This window comes from Jaculus jaculus, chromosome 9 (genome assembly GCF_020740685.1).
Source record: "Jaculus jaculus isolate mJacJac1 chromosome 9, mJacJac1.mat.Y.cur, whole genome shotgun sequence".
Classification (NCBI taxonomy): Eukaryota; Metazoa; Chordata; class Mammalia; order Rodentia; family Dipodidae; genus Jaculus; species Jaculus jaculus.
Window position 1 is genome coordinate 94,241,421 of NC_059110.1, and position 23,201 is coordinate 94,264,621.

General features: G+C 41.6%; 1 protein-coding gene and 1 pseudogene across 4 annotated transcripts in view; one reads left to right on the top strand and one right to left on the bottom strand.

Annotated features, from left to right (window-relative positions):
- Acaca (acetyl-CoA carboxylase alpha) overlaps positions 1 to 23,201 on the top strand; it is a 334,197-nt gene that overhangs the window by 81,158 nt on the left and 229,838 nt on the right. For all 4 annotated transcript variants that reach the window (XM_045158041.1, XM_045158040.1, XM_004664543.3 and 1 more), the window contains 4 exons: positions 79 to 328; positions 15,806 to 15,938; positions 18,017 to 18,155; positions 22,592 to 22,701. In XM_045158041.1, the coding sequence (XP_045013976.1) occupies positions 105 to 328; positions 15,806 to 15,938; positions 18,017 to 18,155; positions 22,592 to 22,701 (606 nt within the window). In that variant the 5' untranslated portion in view covers positions 79 to 104. The remainder of the gene's footprint in view (positions 1 to 78; positions 329 to 15,805; positions 15,939 to 18,016; positions 18,156 to 22,591; positions 22,702 to 23,201) is intronic.
- LOC101594202 lies at positions 7,979 to 8,520 on the bottom strand (annotated as a pseudogene).

Sequence of the window (23,201 nt, forward strand, 5' to 3'; positions counted from 1 at the left end):
CATTATTTATAATCTCTTGGGCGACCTCACCTATAGGTCATTAACTATAAACTTTTTCTGTCTTCATTCCCCCCTTAGCTCTGAGAGCCTATTTTAAAGGAGCAATGGATGAACCATCTCCCTTGAACAAACCCGTGGAACTGAACCAGCACTCTCGCTTCATAATTGGGTCTGTGTCTGAAGACAACTCAGAAGATGAGATTAGCAACTTGGTGAAGCTGGACCTAGAGGAGAAGGAGGGCTCTCTGTCTCCAGCTTCTGTCAACTCGGATACGCTTTCTGATTTGGGGATCTCTGGTTTACACGATGGCTTGGCTTCTCATATGAGGTAAGAAGTTGTTTAATGGTTAATTTATTTTACCTGTTTTATTGTTTTTACTGATTATGTTCTGAAGGGAATAAGAATATATTAGCAAAGTTTCTCAATCTTGTCTCATGTCACTAGGCCCATAACCTTTTTTGTTGTTGTTGTTGTTTTGAGGTAGCCTCCCACTGAAGCCCAGGCTGACCTGGAATTCAGTATATATTCTCAGGGTGGCCTTAAACTCACGGTGATCCTCCTGAGTGCTGGGATTAAAGGCATGCACCACCATGCCCTGCTTTTTAGGGTTTTTTTTTTTCAAGACAGGGTCTCAGTCTAGCCCAGGCAAACCTGGAATTCACTATGGAGTCTCAGGGTGGCCTTGAACTCACAGTGATCCTCCTACCTCTGTCTCCCAAGTGCTGAGATTAAAGGTGTGCGCCACCATGCCCGTCTTTTGACAATTTTTATACATGTTTGTGATGTATTTTGGAAATTCATTTTGGTCATTAGTTTTCAATTCTTGGATTGAAAGGGTCTGGATCAGATCTGTTTATCAGAATCACATGGGGTGTACCTGAAGAAATAAATTTTATTCCCAAATTCTTTTTTTTTGTTTTTTAAATTTATTTAATTAATTTATTTTTTTTGTTTTTCGAGGTAGGGTTTCACTTCTAGTCCAGGCTGACCTGGAATTCACTATGTAGTCTCAGGGAGGCCTTGAACTCATGGCAATCCTCCTACCTCTGCCTCCTGAGTGCTGGGATTAAAGGCGTGCGCCACCATGCCCGGCTAATTTTGTTTTTAATTATTGATAACTTCCATTATTAACAATAAAGCATGAAAATTTTCTCCCCTCCATTTTCCTCTTTACAACTCCACTTTCTATCATATCCCCTTCCCCTCTCAATCATTCTCTTTTATTTATTTACTTAAGAGAGACAGGCAGAGAAAGAGGCAGATAGAAAGAGAGAATGGGAGCACCAGGGCCTCCAGCCACTTCAAATGAATTCCAGATGTGTGCACCCCCTTGCACATCTGGCTAACGTGGGTCCTGGGGAATCAAGCCTCGAACTGCGGTCCTTACGCTTCATAGGCAAGCGCTGTGCCTGTGGAGTTCATGTGCTGTAGCTGGAGGCCCTGTCACGCCCTTTCTGTCTTCCTCCCTCCCTGCTATTCTTTCTCTCAAATAAATAAATACAAATAAAATATATATTAAAAAACCAGTGCAATCCTTTGAAGAGGACCTCAGATGAACATAAGGGAACTGAACTATAGTAACAGTAAAAAGCAGAAGTAGGGCTGGAGAGATGGCTTAGTGGTTAAGCGCTTGCCTGTGAAGCCTAAGAACCTCGGTTCGAGGCTCGATTCCCCAGGACCCACGTTAGCCAGATGCACAAGGGGGCGCACATGTCTGGAGTTCGTTAGCAGTGGCTGGAAGCCCTGGCGCGCCCATTCTCTCCCTCCCTCTCTCCCTCCCCCTCCCTCCCTCCCTCTCTCTCCCTCTCCCTCCCCCTCTCTCCCTCTCCCTCCCCCCCCCGCCCGCCCCCCCCCCCCGTCTTTCTCTCTGTCACACTCAAATAAATAAAATGAAAATGAACAAAAAAATTTTTTAAAAAAAGCAGAAGTAGCTTGGAATTCACTATATAGTCTCAGGGTGGCCTTGAACTCATGAACTTATCCTCCTACTTCTGCCTCCCAAATGCTGGGATTAAAGGCGTGTGCCACCACACCTGGCTAGTTTTTTTTTTTTAATATTTTAAAATATTTGAAAAATGTATTTGCATGCAGAGAATGAGAGAGAGAAAATGGGTAAAGCATTGCCTCTTGCGTGAAACTCTAGATGCATGCACCACATTGTGTATTTGGCTTTACATGTGTACTGGGGAATCAAAATGAAGCACACAGGCTTTGCAGGCAGTGCCTTTAACCACTTACCCTCCTCTCCAGCCCTCATAGTTGTTAGTGTTTTTATTTTTTATTTTATTTTTCAAGATATGGTATCGCTCTGGCCCAGGCTGACGTGGAACTCTCTTTGTAGTCTTAGGCTGGCCTCAAACTCATGGTGAATTTTTTTATCTCTGCCTCCAAATTCTGGGATTAAGGCTTGTGCTACCATGCCCAGCTAGCCTAACCTGTTTTTGTTTTATTTTAGGGGATTTCATTTTTTTTAAATTATTTTTTAATTTAATTTTTATTAACATTTTCCATGATTATAAAAAAAATCCCATGGTAATACCCTCCCTCCCCACCCCCGCACTTTCCCCTTTGAAATTCCACTCTCCATCATAGGGATTTCACTTTTAAAGTAGTGTCTCTAACATAGTCTAACCTTTTTTGTTTTTGTTATCTGAATAGACAACTGAGGCCTGATTGGGGGAAATGACTTGTCTAAGGTTAACTGGCCAGAAAACTGGAATTCAAACTCAGATGTCCTGATTCTATTTCAGAAATTGTTTTACTCTGTCTAGTTTTTTACTTGTGTAACTAGTTCATACAGTTGTTTTTCTGGATATAATAAACAATGGTATCTAACTTTTGGGTAGTAAAGGATTAGAGGTAGGAAAAATTGATTAGGTCTTTATATAAATAATGTTTTGTTACTTTATGGTTCATTTAAGGCTTGACTCTAAAGTTAGTACTGGTAGTGGTATCTTCCCCCTCAAAGTCAATTGGAAATTGTGGGATGGTACTACTTGTATCTGGAGGATGAGGACTAATGATTCAAAACCTTTTGCAACAGGGTTCATCATCCCACGCAACCAAAAATTAGTCTTAAAATGTCATTGTCCCTTATTGAGAAAGACTGGGTTAATTCTAAATCTTTGAAGCAATTGAGAAATTTGTCTAGCTTAATTTTATGGATTAGGAAACAGTTTGGTGATGGTACATAGGAAATTCAGATGATGTTATTGTACATTGTTGTTGCCAAGCCATTCCCAAGGCTCGTGGTTATTAGGCAAAGGCCTGTGGTCAGTGGCATGACTGCCTAAGAATGTCTTTGCAGGCCTTACTGTTGCCAGAAGTCTCATGGTGGTTACTCGTGAAGCCTTCGTGTACAGCTGTGTGATCCACAGCCTGGGAAGAGGACAGCTTGCCAATCTCCCCTGGCCTAGCAACTAGCTCATGTTCCAAAGCAGAAGAAAGTTTCTTCCTTGATCCCCTTCAGCTGGGGATGTGAGGTAGTCTTAAGGTGATTAAAACTCTGTCTTTCATGTGATAGAAAGACTTCTACACTTGTAGCTGATTGAGTGTATGACTATCGGCAATTTATAACTTTTTCTTCTTTTTTTTTTCGAGGTAGGGTTTCACTGTAGCCCAGGCTGACCTAGAATCCACTATTTAGTCTCAGGGTGGCCTTGAACTCATGGCAATCCTCCTACATCTGCCTCCAGAGTACTGGAATTACAGGCGTGCGCCATCATGCTCAGCGGCATGATCTCTTTTTTTTTTTTTTTCCTGTAGACCAGGTTAAGGCCTTATCTAAGGACAATCTCTGATTGTTACCTGCATGTACATTAAGTTCAGACTGCATTCCAAGCAGTAGTTGCTGCTTTGGAGGGAGATAGTGAATTCATTCTTGAAGATATCTGTGAAGGTAAATTCTATTTCTTTTTCTTTTCCTATCTAGAAAGTAATTTACAACCATGTCTGAAAATTGAGAATTTTGCTTGATTCTTCAGAAGAATCTACTGAATTTTGAAATTTTTTTTTCTTTTCAATTTTTTTTTTTATTAACAACTTCCATGATTATAAGAAAATATCCCATGGTAATACCTTACCTCCCCCCTGAAATCTTTTTTTAAAAAAATATTTTATGTTTATTTCTTTGACAGAGAAAGAGGGGGGGAAGAGAGCGATAATGCTCATGCCAGGGCCTCTAGTCACTGCAAACAAACTCCAGATGTGTGCACCCCTTTGTGCATCTGTCTTATGTGGGTCTTGGGGAATTGAACTGAGGTCCTTTGGCTTTGCAGGCAAGCGCCTTAATCACTAAGCCATCTCTACAGCTTCAACTTGATATTCTTTTTCTGGGAGCAGTAGTTTCTTCTATTTTCCACTCTTTTCTTCTTTCTGTTCAGAAAACAAGCTGTCTGCACATGTATGTATTTTAGTCCCAGTTTATAAACTTGGCTAATATTGGAAATGAAGTTAGGGATGTTACAAGTCTTTCCTTAACAATGTAAAATTACTTGCATTCTAGTATAATTCATACATACTTATCTCCTCTTTTTTTTAAAGTTTTTTTTTTTTTAGATTTTTATTTATTTATTTATTTATTAGAGACAGAGTGAGAATAGGTGTGCCAGGGCATCTAGTCACTTCAAATGAATTCTGTAGATGCATGTGCCACCATGTGCATCTGGCTTACGTGGAACGTGGAGAATTAAATTTGGGTCCTTAAGCTTCACAGGCATGTACCTTATCTACTAAGCCATCTCTTCAGCTCTCCTCCTTACTTTCTATTGGCATAAACTCACAAATTTTTATTTGGTACTTTATATTTCTAAATTATTAGAATCAATATGATTTTTGTAGAAAAGTTAGAAATCTTGCAAGCATAAAAAGAAAGAAAAAATAATTGGGGGCTGGTGTGATGGCTTAGCAGTTAAGTCACTTGCTTGTTAACCTGATGGCCTGGGTTTGATTCTCCAGTACCCATGTAAAGCTAGTTGCATAAAGGAGCACATGCCTCACCTATATATTGTCTTTTTTATATTTGTATGTATGTATATATGTATTTATTTATTTATGTATTTATTTATGAGTAAGAGCGAGATAGTGGGCATGCTAGGGCCTCTAGGCACTGCAAATGAACTCCAGACATATGTGCTTCCATGTGCATCTGGCTTACATGAGTTCTGGGGAATTGAACCTGGGTCCTTAGGGTACACAGCCAAGTGCCTTAACCACTAAGCCATCTCTCCAGCCTTGTTTTTATTTTTTTAAGGTAGTATCTCAGCACAGGTTGACCTGGCACTTACTGTGTAGTACCAGTCCATTCTTATACTTTATCTAACCCATCTTAATATATTCCTTACTTTTTTTTATTGACAACTTCCCTGATTGTAAACAATATCCCATGGTAATTTCCTCCCTTCCCCTATTTTCCCCTTTGAGACTCCACTCTCCATCCATCAGTCTCAATCAGTCTCTCTTTTATTATTTTATTTTTATTTTTTAGTTTTTGGAGGTAGGGTCTCACTCTGGTCCAGTCTGGCTTGGAATTAGCTATGTAGTCTCAGGGTGTCCTTGGACCTCAGAGATCCTCCTACATCTGCCTCCCGAGTGCTGGGATTAAAGGCATACACCACCATGCCCGGCACTCTTTTATTTTGATGTCATGATCTTTTCCTCCTATTATGATGGTCTTGTGTAGGTAGTGTCAGGCACTGTGAGGTCATGTATATCCAGGTCATTTTGTGTCTGGAGGGAGCACGTTGTAAGTACCTTTCCTTTGGCTCACATTCTGTCCACCACCTCTTCTGCAGTGGACCCTGAACCTTGAAAGGTGTGAGAGAGGTTTCAGTGCTGAGCACTCTGTCACTTCTCAGCCCCATGGTGCCTCCTGAGTCATCCTAAGGTCACTGCCATCTGAAAAGAGAAGGTTCTCTAACCAAAAGTGAGAGTAGCATTAATAGGATATGAACATTAAGGGAAGTGCTTACTGGGCAGTTTGGTGAGCATAGTAGATACAGCTAGTCAGATAGCAGCAGATGTTACTAATTTTGATTTTTCAAGGTAGGGTTTTGCTCTAGCCCAGGCTGACCTGGAATTCACTCATTATTCTCAGGGTAGTCTCAAGTTCATGCCAATCCTCCTGCCTCTGCTTCACAAGTGCTGGGATTAAAGTTCTGCGCCATCACATGTGGCTCTTTTTTTTTTTTGAGGCAAACTCAGCAGACTGACCTTGTTTTACTTTTTATTTTATTTATTCATTTTTAACGAGAGGGAGAGCGTTGGTGTGCCAGGGCCTCCAGCAACTGCAACCAAACTCCAGACGCATGTGACACCTTGTATGCATGTGTGGCCTTGCATGCTTTTGTTACCTTGTGTGTCTGGCTTATGTAGGACCTGGAGAGTCAAACATGGATCCTTAGGTGTTGCAGGCAAAGGCTTAACTGCTAAGTCATCTCTCCAGCTCTAGGGGTAGATCTGTAATCCAGGATTGCTCTTTTTAGAAAAGCCCTAATATAAAACAGTCTCCAGGTCTCACTTAAGCCAGACACACAAGGTGACACCAACATGTAAGGTCATACAAGTGCACAAGGTGGTTCACACATCTGGAGTTCATTTGCAGTGGCTGGAGGACCTGTCGTGCCATTTCTCTCTCTAATAAAATTTTTAAAAAGGCCAGTCTGCTGAGTTTGCCTCAAAAAAAAAGAAGCAGGGCATTGTGGTAAAACAATCATTCATAGGTGTGCTGCAGTTTAACTCAGACTGGACTGCAATCAAACCAGGGAATGCACCACTGTCTACTGTATACATTACTGTATCATCCTTGGTGCTTGGCATGTTTTAGTGGTGGGATTAGAGTGGCCTTCTAGTTGGATTTTGTGACAGGTGTATCTCTACCTTGGACACTGTCTATTTGTGGTGGTTTAAAATGGAGATGCTTTGAATTTGGAGAAATTAAGGCAGCTGTTATTTCTCGTCTTGTAATGTAACCTTCTAAAAGTTGTACACAGCATCCACGAGTAGGAACCTTAGCTTTGCTTTCAGATATTGGTGTGGTTTACTAAGTGCTTGGTTGTTTTAGAATGACATATTTTTTTGTTTTGTTTTGTTTTGTTTTTCGAGGTAGGGTCTCACTCTGGCCCAGACTGACCCTGGAATTCACTAGAGAGTCTCAGGGTAGCCTTGAACTCACGGCGATCCTCCTACCTCTGCCTCCCGAGTGCTGGGATTAAAGGCGTGAGCCACCAGGCCCGGTTTAGAATGATTTTTAAATTTTTGTTTGTTTGTTTTGGTTTTTCATGGTAGGGTCTCACTCTAGCTCAAGCTGACCTGGAATTCACTCTGTAGTTTTAGGGTGGCATTGAACTCACGGCAATCTTCCTATCTCTGCCTGCTGAGTGCTGATTTTTAAAATTAAAAAAAGAAAAGATATTTAATTTGAGTCGGGCATGGTGGCGCATGCTTTTAATCCCAGCACTCAGGAGCAGAAGTAGGAGGATCTTCGTGAGTTCAAGGCTACCTTGAGACTATAGAGTGAATTCCAGGTCAGCCTGTTCTAGAATGATACCCTACATAGAAAAAAACAAAGCAAAAAAATTTTTTTGAAAGAGAGAAAAATAAGTAGATACATTTAGAGAGAATGGGCACTCCAGGACTTCCAGTTAATGCAAACGAACTCTAGACACATGTACTACCTTATGCAACTGGCTTTATTTCATATGGATCCTGGGGACTTGGTACCAGGGTATTTTGGCTTCACAAGCAAGCTCTTTAGCTGCTAAGCCATCTCTCCAGCCCTCTATACCTGCTGTTTTATTGTTTTTGTTAATGTTGAATGTGCATAACATGACAGAATGGTTCCCTTTTGGAAATGGCTGTAGCTGTGGGCACTTTAGATGTATATATGTGTGTGTATTTCAACTGCTTTTCATTTTTTTAATATGTATATATATTTTTTCTCTTCATCTTTTATTGAAATATTTTCTTTTTTTATGCTTCTTAGCTAGCTGGGCATTTCACTGCACTGTTGTTGATGTCATCTGTGATATGCAGGTGGCGACCATCACATTGCACCCCTTAGACTGCACAGTGCCCAGGATCTCTTTGATAGTTCCAAAAAGTTCTTTGGCCAAAGATTGGTGGTGCATGTGTCAGGCAATGTTGACTATCTCATTGAAAGTACTGCCACTGTGTTTAATGTTTTCTGCTTCTTTCTGTCTCTTGGTTGGCCCCTTGAGGGCCCTGATGATCAGTGAAGAAGCACAAGCTACCACTTCAATCTGAGCCTGTCTGTTTTGAATGGTCAGCTTCACTGTAATACTTAGATCCTTCCAATCACTGGTTGCCTTGATGATACCATCACCAATCTTTTTAGGAGACAGACCCAGAGGACGGATCTTAGGGGCCAGGGCAGTTGTGGCACCGATCTCGCCTTCAGTGTACCTCAGGTATACCACTTTGATCTCGTTGGGGTCGAACTTGGGCAGCATGGTGGAGGTTGCCGGTGTTGGACAAACCCAGATTCAGGACGAATGAATAAAGTTGCAACTTAGCCTCCTCTGAGCCACAAGGTGGAAGGATTTAAACACACATGTGCACACGTGCGCGCGCGCGCGCGCACACACACACACACACACACACACACACACACACACACACACACTTTTGAGTTAGGGTTTCCCTCTGGCCCAGGCTGACTTGGAATTCACTATGTAGTCTCAGGGTGGCCTCCAACTTATGGCAATCCTCCTACCTCTGCCTCCCAAGTGCTGGGATTAAAGGCGTGCACCACCACATCTGGCTTTTTAAAAATATTAAAAAAATATTTGTTGGGGGGGGAAGAGGCAGATAGAGATAAAGAGAGAATGGGCTCTCCAGAGCCTCCAGCCACTGCAAACAAACTCCAGATGTATTTGCCCCCTTGTGCATCTGGCTTATGTGGGTCCTGGGGAATTGAACCAAGGTCCTTTGGCTTTGCAGGCAAATGCCTTAACAGCTAAGCCATTTCCCCAGCCCTGTTTTTCTTTTTTGATTAAAAAAAAAAAATTTAGAGGTGTAGGGTGTCATAGTAGGCTGACCTGGAACCCACTTTGTAGTGTCAGGCTGTTCTAGAACTCAGAGCAATCCTCCTACCTCTGTTTTCAGAGCACTTGGATTAAACGCATGTTTCACCACACCTGGCTCAACTGCTTTTCTCCCTGTGGCCATTGTAACTATTCTGAACCAAGGCAAGGTGTTCTCTCTCTGTCTGTTCCTCCCCACCCCCAAAAGGTAGGGTCTCACTCTAGTCAACCTTAAAGCTGACCTGGAACTCAGTCTAGTCTCTGCCTACTGAGTGCTAGGATTAAAAGTGTGTGCCACCACACTTAGCTAGAAATTTATCTCTCTTCCTTTGCTTCCATTGCCCTCCCCCCCTTCCCTTTTTAAAAAATTTTTTAATTTTTTTTGTTTTTGTTTTTTGTTTTATTTGAGAGAGAGAGAATGGGCACATCAGGTCCTCCAGCCATTGTAAATGAACTCCAGATGCATGTACCATTTTATGCATTTAGTTTACATGGGTTCTGGGGAATTGAACCTGCGTCCTTTGGCTTTGTAGGAAAGCACCTTAACCACTAAGCCATCTCTCCAGCCCTCTTTATTTGTTTATTTATTTATTTATTTTTAAATTTTTTAAAAAATTTATTTATTTGAGAGCGACAGACACAGAGAGAAAGACAGATAGAGGGAGAGAGAGAGAGAATGGGTGCGCCAAGGCTTCCAGCCTCTGCAAACGAACTCCAGACGCGTGCGCCCCCTTGTGCATCTGGCTAACGTGGGACCTGGGGAATTAAGTCTTGAACCAGGGTCCTTAGGCGTCACAGGCAAGCACTTAACCACTAAGCCATCTCTCCAGCCCCCTCTTTATTTAAAAACAAAACATATTTTATTTATCTATTTGAGAGAGAGAGAGAGAGAGAGAGAGAGAGAGAGAATGGACATGTCAGGGCCTCTTGCCACTGCTAACAAACTCAAGATGCATGTGCCACCTGTACATCTGGTTTACCTGGGTACTGGGGAATTGAACCTGGGTCCTTTAGGCTTCACAGGTAAGCTCCTTAATTGCTAAGCCATCATTCTAGTCCATATTTTGTTTTTTTGAGGTAGGGTCTCACTCTGGCTCAAGCTGGCTTGTAATTTACTATGTAGTCTCAGGGTAGCCTTGAACTCACAGTGATCCTCTTACCTCTACCTCCGGAGTGCTGGGATTAAAGGCGTGTGCTGCCACGCCTGGTTTGACAAGCACTTTTTAACTGCTGAACCATCTCTCTATACCTTTTCCTTTTTTGTTATATCTGCCACACTTAAAAAATGTATTATTTACGTATTTATTTGGGGGGGGGGCAGAGAATGGATGTGTCAGGGCCTCTAGTCACTGCAAATAGACTCCAGATGCAGGCACCACCTTGTGCATCTGGCTTACATGGGTACTGGGGAATTGAAGCTGGGTCCTTATGCTTTGCAGACAAGCACCTTAACCGCTAAGCCATCTCTCCAGCCCCTTCCACACTTGTGGGGGAAAATCAGACAAAATTTATACTTGACAGTCAAAGAAGTAAAAGTTTGTTATATATAAACCATTTATAATACTTAGAAAAATTTAAATCTATTTATGTACAGGTTTATATTTAAATGCTGGTATTACATATGCAAAAGAAACATTTTATATGTATTATTGTTTAATGACTTTAAAAATGTGTATTTGTGTTTGTGTGTGTGTATAGTATCTGATTGTTTAAATACATTGAAACCTGCCCAGCAGGGTGTCTGATGGTCGTTGGTAGGTGATGACAGGATGAGCACTCTTGTAAAACTGACTCCAGAAATCGGACCTGGCCCTTCCACCATGTGAAAGCACAGCAAAAGATACCATTGATGAACCAAGACATAGTCCCTTGCCAGGTTTAAAATTTCCCAGTGCTTTGATCTGGGATTTCCATGCCTCTGCAACTGTGAGAAATAAAAGTCTGTTGATTTTAAGCTACTCAGTTTATGACATTTTGTTATAGCAGCCTGTGGGCTAACAGATTTGTATATGTATGTTCATTTTTTAGTTGTTGAATAACAAAGCTACAAACAGTTTAAAGATCTTTTTTTTGTTTGTTTGCTTTTTGTTTTTGTTTTTCAAGGCAGAGTCTCTGCCCCAGGCTGACATGGAATTCACTATGTAATCTCAAGGTGGCTTCGAACTCACAGCAATCCTCCTACCTCTCTGCCTCTCGAGTGCTGGGATTAAAGGCATGTTCCACCATGGCTGGCTCAATTTAAAGATCTTTATTGGCCTTATTTTCAACTGTAGAATAGTATAACACTTCATTCCATGGAATATATATATATATATATATATGTATGTATGTATGTATGTATGTATATATGTATATATGTATATATGTATATATGTATATATGTATATTTTATATTTAAAATTTATTTACTTGAGAGAGACTGAGAGAAAGAAAATGGGTGTGCCAGGGACTCCAGCCACTGCAAATGAACTCCAGACGTGCGCCCCCTTGTGCATCTGGCTAACGTGGGACCTGGGGAACCGAGCCTCGAACCGGGGTCCTTAGGCTTCCCAGGCAAGTGCTTAACCGCTAAGCCATCTCTCCAGCCCCGAACCAGATTCTTTGGATTTGCAGACAAATGCTTTAACTGCTAAGCCATCTCTTCAGTTTTTTTAAAAGTTAATTTCAACTAGGTTTTGTAGCACACACCTTTAATCCCAGCACTAGGGAGACGGAAGTAGGAGGATTGCTGTGAGTTAGAGGCCACCCTGAGACTGCATAGTGAATTCCAGGTCAGACTGGGCTACAGTGAGAACCTCCCTTGAAAAAACAAAAATAAAAAAAAGGATGGGCTGGAGAGATGGCTTAGCGGTTAAGTGTTTGTCGATAAAGCCTAAGGACCCCGGTTTGAGGCTGGATTCCCAAGGGCCCACATTAGCCAGATGTACAAGGGGACGCACACGTCTGGAGTTCATTTGGAGTGGTTGGAAGTCCTGGTGTGCCCATTCTACCTGCCTCTTTTCTCTCTGTCTATTGCTCTCAACTAAATAAATAAAAATAAACCAAAAAAAAAGGAAAAAAAATACTTAATTTCAGTTTGATCTCTTCGAAGTATAGCATGAGGCACTCTACTTTCTGTTGTCCTGTGTGGTCATAGGAGCTTAGTTCAAAGCCATGACTTTTTCTTGAAGAATTAATTTAAATTTATTAATGCCAAGAGGAGGAGGAAGGAAGGTAACAGTTCTTGACCATCCAGCTGTATCCACAGTTTTGTCAGGAACAGGCTCTGCCAGTGGCTAGGTCTAGCCCTACAAAAAAAAAAATCATTACTTTATATATATATATATAATTAAAAATATATATACAAGGTAAGTGCTGAGATTAAAAGCGTGTGCCACCACATCCAGCTCTTAATTTTCTTTTAAGGAGATATTCTCCCCCCACCACACACACACACTTTGCCTCCATTTTTCTCTATTGTATCCTGCTGTTTTTTTCTTGGTCATTCCATCTTTTTGGAAGATAACATCTGTCCTGAGAAAAGGTGGGTGAGAGGTAAAGATTTATCTTTACACTTGATCTGCTGTTTTTTTTTCTGCCCATATCTTTTGTATCCTGGTGCCCAGCTATTTTCCTTGTGCTGTTTTGCTCATTCTCTGCCTTATCTGAGGCCTCTGTTGGTCTCCACTTCAGAGAGTAACTAGTAAAATTTAATTGCTAGCAAGAATAGAGAACAAAGTAATATGTCACTGTAGAGCACGGAGGGGCCTGCACATCTGGGATTTCTCTTCCAGCTGCTTCTTGCATAGACCTCCATCAGTTCTGCTTTCAGTTTCACCCTGTTCCTGCTTGCCCTTAAATCATCTATTTATCCCTTTGGCTATTGGGCAGCTATTAAAATTTCCTTAAGGGCCCTTCAAATTTGATTATTTGATGCGTAAGTACATTTTAATAATTTTTTTGTTTTTTCGAGGTAGGGTCTTACTGTAGCCCAGGCTGACCTGGAATTAACTCTGTATTCTCAGGGTGGTCTTGAACTCATGGCAATCCTCCTGCCTCTGCCTCCTGAGTGCTGGAATTAAAGGCATGCGCCACCCCACCTGGCAAGTACATTATTTTGTTGTTGAATATACAAAATTCTCAACTTTGAGTTCTCAACTCTGAGTGAAAAACATTGCATTGTTTTCAAAGTCTTATTTTTTTTTAATATTTTGGTTTTTTCAAGGTAGGGTCTCTCTCTAGCCTAGGCTGACCTGGAACTTATTTTGTAGCCAAAGCTGGCCTCAAACTCACAGTGGTCCTCCTGTAACACTTCCTGAGTGGTAGGGTTAAAGGCGCATGCCACCATTCCTGGCCAACTCTTACCAGTTAAAAAAAAAAAAAGTTATTTATTTATTTGAGAGAAAGGGAGACACTAGGCATGCCAGGGCCTCCAGCTGCTGCAAACAAACTCCAGACACATGTGCCACCTGGTGCATCTGGTTTGTGTGGGTCCTAGAGAATCAACCTGGGATCCTTTGGCTTTGCATGCAAATATCTTAACTGCCAAGCCTTCTCTCCAGCCCCAAATTAATTTTTTTTTTTTGAGGTAGCCTAGCCTGACCTGGAATTCACTATATAGTCTCAAGGTGGCCTTGAACTGTGAGGTGATCCTTCTATGTCTGCCTCCCAAGTGTTGGAATTAAAGGTGTATGCCACCATGCCTGGCACAAGTTAATATTTTTTTGTTCATTTTTATTATTTGAGAGTGACAGAGAGAGAAAGAGGGAGAGAGAGAGAGAGAGAGAGAGAGAGAGAGAGAGAGAGAGAGAGCGAGAATGGGCACGCCAGGGCTTCCAGCCACTGCAAACGAACTCCAGATGCGTGCGCCCTCTTGTGCATCTGGCTTACATGGGTCCTGGAGAATCGAGCCTCGAACCTGGGTCCTTAGGCTTCACAGGCTAGCGCTTAACTGCTAAGCCATCTCTCCAGCCCACAAGGTAATATTTTTAAAAACTGTTTTTATTTATTTGCAAGCAGAGAAAGGGAGAATGAATAAAAGAACAGTCATACCAGGGCTTCTCTTGCTACTGCAAATGAATTCCAGATGCATGTGCCACTTTGTGCATTTGGCTTTATGTGGTTACTGGGGAGTCAAACTCAGGCCATCAGGCTTTGCAAAGGAGTGTCGTTTATCTCTTCAGCCCCAAATTATTATTATTTTTTGGTTCTTCAAAGTAGGGTCTCTCTTTAGCTCAGTTCAAACTGACCTGGAATTCTTTCTGTGTTCTCAAGTTGGCCTCAAACTCTTGGCGATCTTCCTACCTCTGCCTCCTGAGTGCTGGGATTAAAGCCGTACACCACCACTCCTGGCCCAAATTAATATTTTGATGAAATATTTTTAAAGTCAAAAACCAATGTAGCCGGGGTTGGTGGTACACACCTTTAATCCCGACACTCGGAATGTAGAGGTAGGAGGATTGCCATGAGTTTAAGGCCAATCTGGCACTGCAGAGTGAGCTCTAAGTCAGCCTGGGCTAAAGCAAGACGCTACCTTGGAAAAACCAAAAAGACAAAAGAAAATAAAAAGTCAATGTAAAACATCATCATTTTGAATAAATGACAAAATGATAACAGTGAATTTTCCTTTTATCTTTAGGTCTAGAATGGTATATCCATTCTGTCTCCCGCTCTCGCTCTGCTTGTAAATAAATAAATTTATCGTATTTACTTATTTTAGAAAAGAGCGGGAGAGAGAAAGAAGAAGCACATACAGAGAATGGGTGCACCAGGGCCTGTTTACATCGGTACTGGGGAATTGAACCTGGGTCCGTAGGCTTCGTGTTAACTGCTAAGCCATATCTCCAGCCCAATTTGGTTTTGGAGTTGATTGTGAGACAACAGTGGGATAACCAAACAAGACTATTTTTTGAGGGGGGGCAAATGGTGACTGTTGAAAGAAGCAAAAGAGAAATGGGTGCCAGGGCCCCTAGCCACTGCAAATGAACTCAAGATGCACGCACCCCCTTGTACACCTGATTTACGTGGGTCCTGGGGAATCAAACTGTGGTCCTTAGGCTTTGTAGGCAAATGCCCTAAACACTAAGCCATTTCTCCAGCCCTAGGATTCCTTTTTAAATAATTTAAATTTATTAGAGAGAGGCACATAGAATGTGAGAGAGGGAGAATGGGCATGCCAGGGCCTCCAGCCACTGCAAATGAATTTCAGATGCATGTAATACCTTGTGCCTCTGGCTTACATGGGTCCTGGGGAATTGAACCTGGGTTCTTTGGCTTTCAGACAAGTTCCTTAGCCACTAAACCATCCCTCTAGCACATAGGATTTCTTTTTTTTTTTTTTTGGTTTTTCGAGGTAGGGTCTCACTCTGGTCCAGGCTGACCTGGAATTAACTCTGTAGTCTCAGGGTGGCCTTGAACTCACGGAGATCCTCCTACATCTGCCTCCCGAGTGCTGGGATTAAAGGCGTGCGCCACCACGTCCGGCTAGGATTTCTTTTTTTGAGCCTGAGTTACTATTTACTGGGTAGCCCAGGCTGGCCTATACTTTAGGCAATTTTCTTGCCTTAGCTTCCCAAGTGCTGGGATTACAAACCTGACCCACATTACCCATAAGACTTGTTTTCTCTCTTCTATCTGAAAGCGATGCAATCTGCCAGCATGTAACTTCATAAGGGACTGTGGGAGTGCTGTTCTGGGTATGGCTATGAAGAGTAGGGTTATGGAAGATGTGTGTAAAGCAAGGATATGCTGTTTATAGTTTCCTGTGGTTTCTATATTTTCATAGGTCCAGCATGTCTGGCATGCACCTAGTAAAACAAGGTCGAGACCGAAGAAAAGTAGATTCACAACGAGATTTCACTGTGGCTTCTCCAGCAGAATTTGTTACTCGTTTTGGGGGGAATAAAGTGATTGAGAAGGTAAGTTACAGCTAGCTAAATTGTTTTTTCAAAAGTATAAGATTTAGCCAGGTGTGGTGGCTCACGCCTTTAATCTCAAGCAGATGTAGGAGGATCACTGAGTTTAAGGCCAGCCTGAGACTACAGAGTGAGTTCAAAGTCAATAATAGGATAGAATGAAACCCTGCCTGAGGGAAACCAAGATATTTGGATTTTCAGGGACATTGCTTTTTTTGTGTGTGTGCAAAATTGTCCTTTCTGTCTCTCAGGCATGCTATTATAATATTCTTTCTCTGCTTTTTGAAATACGTATTTGCTGCTGATAAATTTGTCATAAGTGATAAGGAGTAGAAACATTGCTTATAGAATTCTTTTTGAAAGATCATGTAGTTTCACAGGTGGAGCTGTACTGACTTGACAGGGAGGTTATGAAGAACTGATTGCTTGTGGGAGCTGGTGGGATGATAATATGTGATAGCATTGGATTTAGAGCTAGGCAGTCAAGAGAATTTCAGAAGAGAAGACTTAAAAAGCTTGATAAACCACAATTTACTGGCTTCTACCGGATATTTGAGATGTTTAGAGGAAATAACCCACATGAAACACTTGAGCCATTTTAGGCATTTTGAAGCACTTGGGAGGCTTGAGGCAAGAGGCTCAAAGATCTGAGGCCAGTAAGACCCTGTTCCACTCCTTCAGGAAAAAAAAAATGTTATGAGTAATTGTGTCACTGATACCTAAAATATATCAGACCGCAGAAAATATCTGTTGAAATAACCTATTGTGATTAAAAGATGAAAGGGTGAGGGCTAGTATTTCTACTCCTAAGAGTATTGGTGTGCCCTGTATTAGTGTTTCATTGAAGGCAGATTATGTATTCACCCGTTATTTGCAGGGGCGTGATTGTCAGATAGGCAAGGAGAGGAAAGGTTTGTTTATAGAAATGTCACGGGATTATTTGATTCTTTGGTTGTTTTTCTTGTCACAATGCTTTCTGAGATGGTCTCTGACTGAGGCACCAGGGTTCAGCATTTAAAAAAAAATTGTTTATTTTTTTATTTGAGTGCAACAGAGAAAGAGGCAGATAGAGAAAGAGAGAATGGGTGCGCCAGGGCCTCCCGCCAAGGCAAATGAATGCCACACACATGTGCCCCCTTGTGCATCTGGCTTCGTGGGTCCTGGGGAAGCCTTGAACCGAGGTCCTTAGGCTTCACAGGCAAGCGCTTAGCCACTAAGCCATCTCTCCAGCACCCCAAGGTTTTTTTTTTTTTTTTTTTAATGTGTTAATGGCTCTATCTTATTACAACAAAATAGGGCACAATGCCACACAGTTTAATCTTCCCTAATTTTTTTTTTTTTTTGAGATAGGTTCTAGCCCAGGCTAAACTGGAATTTACACTGTATTCTCAGGCTGGCCTCGAACTCATGGTGATCCTCCTACCTCTGTCTCTCCCATGCTGGGATTAAAGGCGGGTGCCAACACACCCAACCCCCAATTTATTTTTTTTTTAAATCTTATTTTATTTTTCCAACTTCTTTTTTTTTTAATTTATTTATTTATTTGTAAGGTGAGAGTGAGAGAGAGAGAGAATGGTCATAGCAAGCCTCCTGCCCCTGCATACAAACTCCACATGCATGCACTACTTTGTGTATCTGCCTTGACCTGGGTACTGGGTCATTTAACCTAGGCTGTCAAACTTTGCCAGCAAACACTTTAACCACTGAGCCATCTCTCCAGTCTCTCTTCCCCCATTTCTTATTGGATAATACACCATCCTTCTGAAGTTTATACTCTTCTATTCCTTCATTCTATTCCTTCATCATAGGCATGATAAAATAATTTACAAATCAGCAGGATATGAGTAACCATTTTTAAGTAAGTTCTAGCTAGCACATGTTGAAGTATTTGCTTAGCAAATATTTAAAAATATTGCTTGATCATGTGGAAGCTGGTGCCTAACTACCTGGAGTAGTAAGAGTTTCTGCTTGAAATTCTGAATTTTTTTGAACAAAGAAGATGTACAGTTCATCCCTTTCGTCTTTCATCACTGCTTTTCTTTTCTGTCTTTCCTCCCATTTCCTATGCATCATCCTCCCAGGTTCTTATTGCCAATAATGGCATTGCAGCAGTGAAATGTATGCGATCTATCCGTCGGTGGTCTTATGAAATGTTTCGAAATGAACGTGCAATTCGATTTGTTGTCATGGTTACACCTGAAGACCTTAAAGCCAATGCAGGTGAGTTAGTAGTTCTATAAAAATGTCACCCATAAGCATAAAACATTGAATAGACCAGCCTTTAAGTAGGAGAATGTTAATTGAGAGTAGATTATCAAGCTCAAGATTTCTAGTGAAATTCCACACAGAGAATTTATCTTTAAAGAAAAGTCAATAATAGCAATATAAAAGTGAGTGTATTATAGTAACCACCTGTGCTTTAAGGTGAGAAGAGACAGCAGTGTAACACAAATATTGATTAGAGTTTGAGGTTCATGACTTCTAGTGTTAAGTATTTGCTAGGTCACATACTTTGTTGTAAGTATAAGAGTTTGGAAGGAAATTGAATTTCCATTATGAATTACCATGAATTCTAGAGCAATTTAAAGATTTTTTTCCCCCCTCTTCAAAATAGATACCTCTTTGGACCCAAATGGGCTTTTACTAAGTAAATTCTTTTTATTTCCTCTGCTGAGATGGTCCTCTGCCTGAGGCTTATAGACAGAGAATATGAGAGGTGTGGCTTCTCTCTGCTTTTTAAAAAAATTTTTTTTTTCACTGTTCTTTTTTTATTTATTTAAGAGCGACAGACATAGGCAGAGAGAGAGAGAGAGAGAGAGAGAATGGGTGCACCAGGGCCTCTAGCCACTGCATATGAACTCCAGATGCGTGCGCCCTCTAGTGTATTTGGCTAATGTGGTCCTGGGGAATTGAGCCTCAAACTGGGGTTCTTAGGCTTCACAGGCAAGCATTTAACCACTAACCCATCTCTCCAGCCCTCTCTCTGCTTTTTATCATTAAGCTATTATCCCTAAGGTAGAGTGCTCTTATTTTCTTTCTTTCTTTCTTTCTTTCTTTCTTTCTTTCTTTCTTTCTTTCTTTCTTTCTTTCTTTCTTTCTTTTTTTTTTTGGTTTTTCAAGGTAGGGTCTCATTCTGGCCCAGGCTGACCTGTAATTCACTATGTAGTCTCAGGGTGGCCTCGAACACATGGCAATCCTCCTACCTCTGCCTCCTAAATGCTGGGACTAAAGGCGTGTGCCACCACACCTGGATTAATGTTAGCACTTTCAAGAGCTATTCTTGTTTTTGAGGTAGGGTATCACTCTAGCCCAGGCTGACCCGGAATTCACTATGGAGTCTCAGGGTGGCCTTGAATTCACGGCATTCCTCCTCCTCCTGCCTCTGGAGTGCTAGGATTAAAGGCGTGTGCCACCATGCCTGGTTTAAGAGCTGTCCAAGTCCATTCTGGTTTGTATATGTTGTCTTCACATTAGCATAATGATATTAAGACTATTCCTAAAGAGTGAAGGTTATTAAGTTATCTTCCTTAAAAACAAGAGAAGTTGGGCGTGGTGGTGCACGTCTTTAATCCCAGCACTCGGGAGGCAGAGGTAGGAGGATTGCCATGAGTTTGAGGCCTCCTGAGACTCCATAGTGAATTGCAGGTCAGCCTGGGCTAGAGCAAGACCCTACCTCGAAAAACAAAACAAACAAACAAAAAAGCCAAGAAGTCATCAGCTTAACTAAAAAGCAGACATTACCATGTGAAATTGCTTAGTTATGCCCTTTACCATTTCTAAGCTACAAATTTGTATCTGTAAAAGAAAGTTCAAGATGACTTAGCTATTAAGGCCCTTGCCTGCAAAGCCTAAGGACCTATGTTGGAATCTCTAGGTATCATGTAAGCCAGGACACACAAGGTGGCAAAAGTACACCAGGTCGTACATGCTCACAAGGTGGTGCACATGTCTGGAGTTCAATTACAGGGGCCGGAGGCCCTGGTATGCCAATTCTTTCTCTTACAGAAAAAAATGGCCAGTCTACTGCGCTTGTCTCAAAACAAAAAAGAAAGTAAGTTTATAATATCTGTTTCCCTGGAGAGTTGTAAACATAAGATCATGTATAATAAACTTTTAACTACTGGAATTCTTTCTCCCTGTCCATTTCTATCTGATATGCCTAGTAATTTATTCATTCACCCCATGAGCATGGAGTTGACCAAGATGTTAGGAACTGAAGGAAGCAAATAGCTTCAATGTCATGTGCTATGTGATAAAATGGAAACAAGGGCTAGAGAGATGGCTTTGTGGTTAAGACGCTTGCCTTCGAAGCCTAGGAATCACGTTCAACTCTCCAGGATCCACATAAGCCAGACTTAACCACTGAACCATCTTCCCAGTCCCTTATTTTTATTTTTTTGGTTTATCAAGGTAGAGTCTCACTCTAGCTCAGGCTGACCCAGAATTCACTCTGCATTTTCAGGGTGGCCTCAAACTCATGGCAATCCTCCTACTTCTACCTCCTGAGTGCTGTGATTAAAGGCGTGTATCACTATGCCTGGCTCCAGCCCTTTATTTTTAAGACAGGGCTTTACTACATAGCCTAGGCTGAACTCAAACTTGAAATCCTCCTGCCTCTGTTTCTTGTGTGCTGGGATTATAGATATATGCCACCATGCCTGCCTGATTTTGATGAAAAAAAAATTTTTTTGTTTTGTTTTTCGAGGTAAGGACTCCCTCTAGCCCAGAATTCACTCTGGAATTCACTCTGCATTCTCAGGGTGGCCACGAACTCATGGCAATCCTCCTACTTCTGCCTGTCATGTGCTGGGTTTAAATGCATCTGCCACCACCAACTGCTGATCCATCTTTGCAGTCTTTAAAAATAACACTGCTAGCTGGCCCTGGTGGCGCAAACCTCTGCCTCCCAAGTGTTGGGACTACATGGTGAATTCCAGGTCAGCCTGGGCTAGAGAGAGTCCTTACCTCGAAAAACAAACAGACCAAAAAAAAAAAAAAAAAAAAAAGATACTATTATGGGTTAGGGAGATTTGATAGTGATTAAGTCTCTTGACTACATAGCCAAAGGACCTAGCTTTGATTCCCCAGGACACACGTAAGCCAGATGTACAAAGTGGTGCATGTGTCTGGAGTTTGTTTGCAGCAGCTGGAGGCCCTGGCTTGTCCATTCTTTCACTGTCTTTCTGCCTGCTTCTCTCTTTCTCTCAAATAAATAAATAAAAATTAAAATTAAAAAAAGTATTGTTATATCCTACTATTTATTTTTTTTGTAGCAAGCATGCTTTCTGTCTTATAGAAAACAAAATCTATAAAACCTTATTTTAATTTTGAAAAATTTGTAGGGCTCTATATATTTTAGTGGAATTTTGTTTGTTTTTTTCTTTCTTTTTATTTTTTTATTTGACAGAAAGAGGGGGAGAGAGAGACAGAATGGGCATGCCAGGGCTTTCAGCCACTGCAAATGAACTCCAGATGCATGGTACCCCCTTGTGTATCTGACTAACATGGGTCCTGGGAGTTGAACCTGGGTCCTTTGGCTTTACAGGCAAGCGCCTTAACCACTAAGTCATCCCTCCAGCCCCTTGTTTTGATTTTTCAAGGTAGGGTCTTGATATAGCCCTAGTTATTCTCAGGTGGGCCTCGAACTCAGCGATCTTCTTACCTCAGCCTCCCAAGTGCTGGGATTAAAAGTGTGTGCCACCACTCCTGGCTTTAAAATATGTTTATTTATTTGCAAGGAGAGAGAGGGAAAGACAGACAGAATGGGTGTGTCAGTGTTTTTTTTTGGGGGGGGGTCGGTTTCGAGGAAGTATTTCACATTAGCCCAGCCTGACCTGGAACTCACTATGTAGTCTCAAGATGGCCTGGAACGCATGACTATCCTACCTCTGCCTCCTGAGTGATGGGATTAAAGGTGTGCTCCACCACACCCAGTCTTTTTTTGCTTTTTTTGAGGTAGGGTCTCATAGCCCAGGCTGACCTGGAATTCACTATGTAGTCTCAGGCTGGCCTTGAACTCATGGCAGTCCTCCTACCTCTGCTTCCTAAGTACTGGGATTAAAGACATGTGCCACCACACCTGGCCTATCAGGGCTTTTTGCCACTGCAAATAAACTTCAGATGCATGCGCCACTTTGTGCATCTGGCTTTATGTGGGTACTGGGAAATCAACCACAGTTCAGCAGGTTTTGCAAATGGCTGTTTTAACTGCTGAGCCATTTCTCCAGTCCCAGATAAGTTGAGCATCCTTGATCATAAGGACTTTTTTTTTTTTTTTTTTTTTTGGTTTTACGAGGTAGGGTCTCACTCTGGTCCAGGCTGACCTGGAATTAACACTGTCATCTCAGGGTGGCCTCGAACTCACGGTGATCCTCCTACCTCTGCCTCCCAAGTGCTGGGATTAAAGGCGTGCGCCACCACGCCTGGCATCATAAGGACTTTTAAAGGGAAATATCTGAGAACCAGTTTAGAATAGGAGATTCCTACATAGTTGACTTAAATTTGAGCCTCCAACTAAATGTTTCTGAAAATACCTCATTAATGCTGTTTGGTTGGTTGTTACTTGTAATAGTTTCTGTCTTTAATACAGTTTTGCTCTGCCATTATAATTCTAAAGACAAAACATGTGCTGCTGATCAATTTGCTTGTGTTTGCAGAATACATTAAAATGGCAGATCACTATGTGCCAGTGCCTGGAGGACCAAACAATAACAACTATGCAAATGTGGAATTAATTCTTGATATTGCTAAAAGGATCCCTGTGCAAGTAAGCATCTTTGATAGCTTGTCTGGAAGTTCTAGCAGGGAAGCACTGCTACTTGTATACAGCCCTCTGGGGGGAAGGTTGTGATTTTCTGGTGGGATGTACATGAAGGAATGAGGGAAGAACGTGGCAGCCATCTTGCCAGCCAGATCAGCTGAATCAAATTTGTGATCGTTGAGGTGACAAATGTCACAGCCAGATTGTCCTCACATTAGTAGAGGTCTTTAATTCAGCCATTTTATAGTTAATTGCTTTTAATATAAAGTATCTTTTTTGACAATTCTTTTTTTTTAAAAAAATTTTTTTTAATTTTTTTTATTTATTTTATTTGAGAGCGACAGACACAGAGAGAAAGACAGATAGAGGGAGAGAGAGAGAATGGGCGCGCCAGGGCTTCCAACCTCTGCAAACGAACTCCAGACGCGTGCGCCCCCTTGTGCATCTGGCTAACGTGGGACCTGGGGAACTGAGCCTCGAACCAGGGTCCTTAGGCTTCATAGGCA